The sequence below is a fragment of the Condylura cristata genome, unplaced genomic scaffold (genome assembly GCF_000260355.1).
Source record: "Condylura cristata isolate star-nosed mole 26May11 unplaced genomic scaffold, ConCri1.0 scaffold00002, whole genome shotgun sequence".
Classification (NCBI taxonomy): domain Eukaryota; kingdom Metazoa; phylum Chordata; class Mammalia; order Eulipotyphla; family Talpidae; genus Condylura; species Condylura cristata.
The window spans coordinates 13218124-13226064 of NW_004567103.1; the positions used below are offsets into that span (position 1 = coordinate 13218124).

At 54.5% G+C, this 7941-nt stretch overlaps 1 protein-coding gene across 4 annotated transcripts in view; it reads left to right on the forward strand.

Moving 5' to 3' along the window:
• TNS1 (tensin 1) overlaps nt 1-7941 on the forward strand; it is a 186514-nt gene that overhangs the window by 104896 nt on the left and 73677 nt on the right. For all 4 annotated transcript variants that reach the window (XM_012726524.1, XM_012726530.1, XM_012726516.1 and 1 more), the window contains 6 exons: nt 695-759; nt 2136-2219; nt 5259-5371; nt 6729-6789; nt 6996-7071; nt 7669-7798. In XM_012726524.1, the coding sequence (XP_012581978.1) occupies nt 695-759; nt 2136-2219; nt 5259-5371; nt 6729-6789; nt 6996-7071; nt 7669-7798 (529 nt within the window). The remainder of the gene's footprint in view (nt 1-694; nt 760-2135; nt 2220-5258; nt 5372-6728; nt 6790-6995; nt 7072-7668; nt 7799-7941) is intronic.

Genomic DNA, 7941 nt, shown 5'->3' on the forward strand with positions numbered 1-7941 from the left:
CTGAAGTGCGTGTGTGCTCACGTTCGTGTGTGGTCAGAGCGAGGCTGCAGTGCGTGCGCGCTCAAGTAGGTGTGTGGACACATCTTGGAGGAGGATTCCTACCTGCCTGTATCATTGTATTGTGTGGATGTGCACGTCTGTGTAGTCTCCTTTCTAGGGGGTAATCATGCTGTTCTGGGGGTGCCCAGAAGTGAGGGAAGTGAGGGATACCACACTTGGGTCCCTCGAGTGTGATAGGTGACCAGCTGTGTTTCGCCCTCCTCTGCATATCCCTGTTTTCTTCTCAGCTCCCATAAAACTCCGTGCTCTGGGGCCCTCCCTGATGGCGCACAGGGTTGGGACGCAATGCTGCAAGCTGGCCTCAGCCGCTTCAGCGCGCGTGCCATGGCCGGCCCCGGAGGTGACCCACATGGCGCAGCAGACCACTCTGGCCCACCCGCTGCTCCCCTCAGCAGCGTACTTCCTCGATCAGCCTGTTCTGCTCCCCACTCTGCCTCTGGTGAAGCCTCTCACTGCCCCTGCGCCTCCTACCCCATTTCTGTATGCATAAATAAATAAATCTTTAAAACAAAACAAAACAAAAACTCCATCCTCCCTCCAGTCCCACCCATCTTTTCTCCACGGCTGCTGGCTGGACTCTGGGCCAGCAGACCCACCTTGGGAGTAAAGGCTTTGCGTTTTGGGACTCTTTCAGGGAAACCGAGGCCGGATAGGTGTTGTCATTGCGGCTTACATGCACTACAGCAACATTTCTGCCAGGTAAGAGGGCCCCTGAAAGTCTCATGCCGAACACCCCTTCCGTCACCACCACCGCCGGTGGGCTCGCCTTCCTCGGGGCGGGAGGAAAGGGCAGAGGTGCTGAAGATGAGGCAAGAAGGTCTCTGTCTGTCCACGGACAGGAGCCTGTGGACAGAGGGCAGGAGAGAAGAGTCCAGCCCTCTTTTCAGTAGTGGGGGGACACCCTTGGGAGACTGGCTCATTTTGGACACCCCACCCAGCCAGCTGCTTGGGCTGACTTCCTGCCAAACTGCTATTTACCTGGGTAGGTAGGGAGAAATTCAGAAAGAAATGCTGGGTTAGATCTGGGCCCAGCAGAATTACCTCCACCTCCAGCCGGTGGCCAGCCGGGCAGGTCCTCTGCCCATTTAGGTGTTTTGGAGCAGGGCTAGGATATAGCCAGCGGGGGAAGCCCATCCTGATTCATTTCACAGAGAGGCAGCATCCTCCCCTCACCTGCTCATCCCACAGTGCCTCTGAACAGCCGCGCTGGCAGGCTCTGCTCTGGGAGCTGGGAAAGCGGCGGTGGGCACAGCCAGGCCACTGGCCTCATGGGGGGTTAATAAGCAAGCTTGTCCGCAAATGGAGACTAGAGCCAGGGGTGGGTGGGGGGTGATCGGAGTCGGAGGAGACCCCTCATGGAGCTGGTAATGGAGCAGAGGCCGGAGTTAAGTGGGGTGGGGTGGGTGGTTGAAGAACTGAGCCATGCAGAGTGAGGTGGGGGTCTCCAGATAGGGAGGGTCAAAGGACAAAGGAGTGTGAAGGTCCGGTGTGTGGGAGCCCTGAGAGGGTAGTGAGGAGCAGGAGATGAGTCCAGGGAGGGGCAGGGCCCGGGCTCTGTGGGTCTTGAGAGCTTTGGGGTTTTGAGCGTTGCTGGAAGCCGAGATGAGCTCCGCGCAATTTCTTCATTGTAAAATGCCCTCTCTGGGCCCTCTGCAGAGAGTAATGTCTGTGCAACAGTAGTTTTATGACTGAGACACCTACCTAGCCCGACTTTTGCTTCGTGGTGGGCATTCCGTTGCCTCTGCTATGTGTGCACTGTGCCACGCTCTTTCTGGGTGACCTGGTCACCATGATGACCTTCAGGGAAGGTGTGATTGTTATTCTCATATGAGAAGAAAGGGAAAGCAGTTTAGAAGCTTTAGGTAGCTGGCCACGACACAGGGGTAGTAAGTGATAGGCTGGAGATGGACCCTGGCTGTGTGGCTCCAAGACCCCCGAGCTGGGTCCTGTAATCACAGGTGGAGGGACGCCAGGATTCTGGGTCTCTGCAGCGAGTCTGGGGCAGCAGGGGTGCGGGGGTTAGGGGCTCTCGGATGTGGGGGTTGGCTTCTCTGACCATTTGTCTTTCCCTGCAGTGCAGACCAGGCTCTGGATAGGTTTGCAATGAAGCGGTTCTATGAAGACAAGATTGTGCCCATCGGCCAGCCGTCCCAGAGAAGGTGGGTCCCATGCCTGTGGCCCGGGGGGTGGGGGTGCACATGCAGGCCTGCACCTGCATATAGGACTAGCCTCACGGGCCCACGGGGGGCGGCACAGCCCTGCCTACATAGTGGTGCACAAGCATGCGTGTTCAGGTGCCAGTCTGGAGCTTTAGGTGGACTTGGGACACTGGTGACAGCTGTGTGCACCCTCAGATGGGCCTGGCAGTTGGCTTCTGAGGTTTGTGCTGGAGAGGCTGGCGGGTGAGGCTGAGCGTGCGAGAGGGTGGCACCCAGAGTGGTTCTTGGTCAGGAAGTGGGATTGTGTCAGCTCCTGGGTGAGTCTATAGGCGGCTGAAGTCACCGCTGCCTCCCCAGGAGCCCACAGGTGCTCACCTTCTGCTGGGGATGCTTTAAACTCCTCACTGACGTCCCAGCCACAGACTGTCCTTGGCAGCCACCGTTGCCCAGGCAGGAGGCAGGGCAGGGGGTGAAGTCATTCATTCATTCACTTGGCAGGTTTTAGGCATTCTGCTTCATTCCAAGTCCTGGAGACACCTAGTCGAACAGGATGGAATCCTTCGCTCTTAGTGAGCATACTCTGTTGGGAAAGATGTCCATTCCGCGAGGGCATGTGCAGAGGAGACGATCTGATAGCCGTCAGGGCTGAGAGGAGAGGAAGCTGGGGCGCCAGGAGTGGTGGGAGGATCGGGCCGTTTTAACGAGGGCGGCCCAGGACTCCCTCTCAGAGGAGGTAACTTCCGGCCAGAGCCTGAACAGTGCTGAGCTCCCTGACGCGTGTGCGGGGTGTCCCCAATTTACAGATAAGGAGCTGAGCCTTGGGAGGGGACTTGGCATGGCCAGAGTCCTTGGGGAGGGTGACAGAGCTGCGATGTACATGGAGGTTTTGAACCTCAGCCAGGGCCACACCCCCGGTCATGTCCTGAGGGCAGCCCTGGCTTCTGCGCTGTGGCAATATGCTGCTTAGTGACCTCAAAGCCTTGGGAGTGTCAGGTAGTGTCAGGGCCACGTGGGTGTGGGGAGCCAGCTGGGGGAAGCCCAGGCCCAGGGTATCAGGGTATCAGCTCAGCCCCGTGTGACTTGAGCTATAAGTGACCTGTCTAGTATGTCAGGCCCATCTACACCAGGCCATGGTGCTGAATCTCTTAGTGAGGTATCATGGAGGTTACTCTCTGGTGAATGTCACCCAAGCCATCAAGGACCAATCAAGGGTGAGAAGAGCTTTGAAGGGGGAAAAAAAAACAAGTAACATGAGGGACTAGAGAATGAAAGGATGGAAGAGAGAGCTGATTCAAATGGGCCTCCCTTTCTGAGCAGGAGAGGTCTGAGGAACCAAAAAAAAAGGGGGGGAAGGGCTGCCAGGCAGAGAGAGCAGCAAACACACCACACCTGGTGCTCAGTCTCTGGGGTCCACCATCAGAAGTGGGGTGCCTTTATGTGTAGAAAATGCTGGCGAGCCCACCAGACACAGAAACTGTGGATCAGTGAGCATCTTTTCAGGGGAGAAAGAACTATCAAGTTCCTCCTCCATTCCTGTCTATGAATAAAGTGGCGTCATGGCCGATGGCACGCTTTGGCTTGGCGAGAGTGGGCAGAGCAGTCGCTTCTCCAAGCTCAAAGCCTGGCGAGGAGGGCTAGGAGTATGCCGAGACACCACAGTGCTCAGCCTCGGAATGGGCCTGTGCACGTGACCTGGGTCTGCCTTGCAGCTCATATCTGCAGCCACATCTGCTTCTGGGAGGGTCATTCTGTTGGTGGCCAAATGTGAAAGTGCAACAGTGGCATTTACTCGGCCTTCGTTGCCACTTTCCCGCCTCTTTTCAGTGTTGCTTAACGGGATGGAGCCTTTGGAGGAGAGGAGGGCAGGGAGAGGGAGTGGGAGGGTCCTTGCTCACGGCTCCCCATTCACTGTCACCCCACCCCTGGACTCATTGTCCCCAGCACACAGACACATCCTGTTGGCACGATCAAGAAACCCGATAGGAACCCGCCATTCCGGGTTTCCGGTTTGAGTAATGGGGCTGGGGGCTGGGCAGGGGCCTGAATAGGAGCTGGTGCTGCCCATCAGATTATCTCGTCTGGGCTGTCCGAGGTGGACCCACCCCGCCCAGGGAGACAGACCCTCTCCACCCCCGGGGGCGTGGAGGTGGGCCAGGAGACAGGAGGTCGTGGTCACGGTCCCTCCTCGCTCCCAGAGCCCCATTGGCTCCTGTCCAGTCTTGGCGTGTTCTGATTGGCCCAGCTGGCCCAGCTTGATGTCCTCTGGGCAGTCGGAACAAGAGGAAATGCCGGCCAGTGTGCTGTGGAGGGCACATGATCTTGAGTTCCGACTGCTTTCCTTCTCTGCCCATCAACTCCCACTTTGGGTGTCTTTGGTGTGTGTCCCTGCGCTTTTCTGGACCTAATTTCCTCTCCTCGAGGGAGTGGAGCGGGGTTAATCCTTGCATTTTTCCAACAAGATCTTTGCTAAAAGAACTGGGGGTGTTGACCCTAGGGAGAGGAACACACAGAGGAAGTTATCTATCTTCCACTGTCCAGCGAAATGAGAGGCTTTGTGGCCTTTAGTGTGATGCCAAAAAAATCCAAGAATTCAGCTCTGCTGGGCAGTGGCTGGTGGGCCTGTGGGTATACGTGTAAGCTCGATTTGGGCTTGGTGTAAGTGTGTCAGAGCAGGCTACTGGTTGATCAGCCTGCGTCTTGCAGTTGTGAGCAGCTAGGGGGCCTGTCACCGGTGTGTGGGAGGAACTTTTTGGTGGCTGGAGATTCCTGGGCTGGGAGTGAAGCAGGAAAGCCAGGTTCATGTCGGCCACCAGAGGGCGCTGGTAACTCCCGAGTGGGAGGTTTGATTGACTAGGGCCTGGCGCACTAAGCATTACCTGCTCACCTCCCACCTGCACTGTGGAGCAAGACTGTCCTAGGGTGCAGACCCGAGCCACTGTGAGATCTGAGGTGGGGGGAAAAAGGGGACCTGGGCAGGCTACCTAGGACGTTTTGGGGGTATAGCCCTCCCTCACTGAAGCCACCCCCTCCCTCCTCCAGGTATGTACATTACTTCAGTGGCCTGCTCTCTGGCTCCATCAAAATGAACAACAAGCCCTTGTTCCTGCACCACGTCATCATGCACGGCATCCCCAACTTCGAGTCTAAAGGAGGTAGCTGCCCCTGCTTCTCCGCGGCCCCATCCCTCTCTGTTTTGCATCTTTCTTTTTCTCTCCTGCATTATTTCTTACTACAGGTTCACGGCTCTTCACGTGAATGTTATCCCACCCCCGCCACCTCCAAAGCATCCTCCACTCTAGTCTGTTGGCTCCTGCCTCTCCTCTTAAGAGGCAGCCTTGGGGGTAGAAATGTGGGCTCTGGGTGTGGCTCTAGAGTCAGAGGCTGGGTGTCTCACCACCCATTTCTTTGTGTCCCTGTCTACTCATTTGCAAAGTGACTTTGAACCTGGCAATGCTTGCTAGCAGATGATGTCACACATGGCAGTGTCTTTTTAAAAATTTTTTTAGTAATATAATAGTTTGTTTTTACATCACTTTGTGCATTTTTCATCTCAGTTGTAATCCCCGTGGGCTTCCCATCACAAAATCACCCATGTGCCATCACCATAGTCCAGTGTATTTCCTTTCCCCCTCTGTTTTTGATCCCATTCCCCACTCTACCCCCCCAAATGTTTCTGGCATATGGCTTTTCATTGTTATTATTATTATCTTCTCTCCTGGTCCGTTATACTCCTGCTATGAGTGAACCCATCTGGTATTTTTCCTTTTCTTTCTGGCTTATTTCACTAAGTATGATCTTTTCCAGCTCCATCCATGTTGCTGCAGAAGGCATGTGTTTCTTTTTTTTTTTGATTGCTTTGTAATATTCCATTGAGCATATGTACCACATCTTTTTAATCCAGTTATCCACTTTTGGGCATTTGGGCTGTTTCCATGTCTTTCCAATTGTAAATAAAGCAGCAGTAAACATGGGGATGCAGGTATCTTTTTCAATCAGTGTTTTTGTGTCTTTTGAGTAGATACCTAGGAGTGGGATTGCTGGGTCATAGGGAAGCTCCATGTTTAGCAGTTTGAGGAACCTCCAGACAGTTTTCCATAGTGGTTGTACTAGTTTGCATTCCCACCAGCAGTGCAGGAGAGTTCCTTTTTCTCCACATCCTCGCCAAAATTCGTTGTTGCTAGTTGTTTGAAGATGTGCCATTCTCAGTGGGGTGAGGTGGTATCTCATTGTGGTTTAAATTTGCATCTCCCTTATTACGAGTGATGTTGAACATTTTTTCATATCATTTGGCAATGTCTTTGTAAACTTAAATAGGCTTTTCAAATGAGACGTCAGTAGTGCATCCCCTCTCTCTATTTTTGCCTTCCTTTTTCTACTTCTTCCCTCTTTTGCACCTCCCGCTTCCTACTACTCCGCCAGTCTTTCCTTCCTTTCTCCTTTCCCTTCTTTACTCCCCCTCCACCTCCTCCCACTCCTGCCATCTCTGCTAACACCGATCCTCTCTTCCAGGGTGTCGGCCATTTCTCCGGATTTATCAGGCCATGCAGCCTGTTTACACATCTGGCATCTAGTAGGTATTCCATGGCGATAAGAAACCAGGGATGCCCGAGGTCCAGGGCCTGGGCCGTGGCTGGGAGTTGGGTTGCTGCCTAGAAGCTTCCAGGAGGGGGCTGTGGGAGAGGTCAGTGAGCTTTCTTGGTGCAGAGAGGCAGCAGGAGAAAGTGTGCTGCCTGCCAGCTCAGCAGCCACTCTCCTTCGCCCACTTCTCTCTCCTAGCAATGTCCAAGGAGATAGCCAGACCAGCATCTGCATCACCATTGAGCCTGGGCTGCTTCTGAAGGGCGACATCCTGGTGAGTGCTCTCCTGTGACTCCAGACCCATTCTCCATTTCTTTTTTTCTCCCTTCTTACCCCCTTTTGCCTCTTAGGACAAGGCAGTAACTTCTGATGGGCTGCCGACCTTGGACTTGAAACCCTCAGGGCTCCTGAGGGCCTTCTAGACTCTGACAGTCCTTGCCCATGTCCCTGCCTTGGTACTGGACATCCCTTCCCCTGGACGTGGGCCTTTTTATGGAACATTTCCAGGGAAATAACGCTCAGTGTGAGCTAAAACCTCCTGGCTTCCTGATGGTGGCATGGACTCTCTCAGTTCTGACTTCAGTCCCTCCTCCCTGTCCTTTACATCCGCTCCTACTTTTTCCATTCTGACCCACACACAGTAACTTTTGGGGAGGACAGTTTTGTCCCCACAGCACAAGGCTGGCCTTCAGTACCCTGCTATTGTAGACATGACCCCAGAGAGCACTAAGATCCTGTTTGGTGCCACTGGTCTCTCCCTCACTGAGCTTGGTGTGACCCTTGGATACCCATCAGTGGAGATGCTAAGGCAGCTCTTTGGGACCGGATTCCCCACTGCAAGCCCCTGATGGGCTCGCTCTCTTCCCCCCAGCTGAAGTGCTACCATAAGAAGTTCCGCAGCCCTGCTCGAGACGTCATCTTCCGCGTGCAGTTCCACACCTGCACCATCCATGATCTGGGGGTCGTCTTTGGGAAGGAGGACCTCGATGATGCCTTCAAAGGTGGGTCCCTAGGCGGGCTTGACAAGGAATAACATTCCACAGAATGAGGAGCAATAAGGAAGGAGGTGTGGCTGTAGTGAAGGGGGCACCTCTCTTCTAGCGAAGGGGAGTGGTCAGGTATCTGTCTTTGCTTCTTTTCTTTA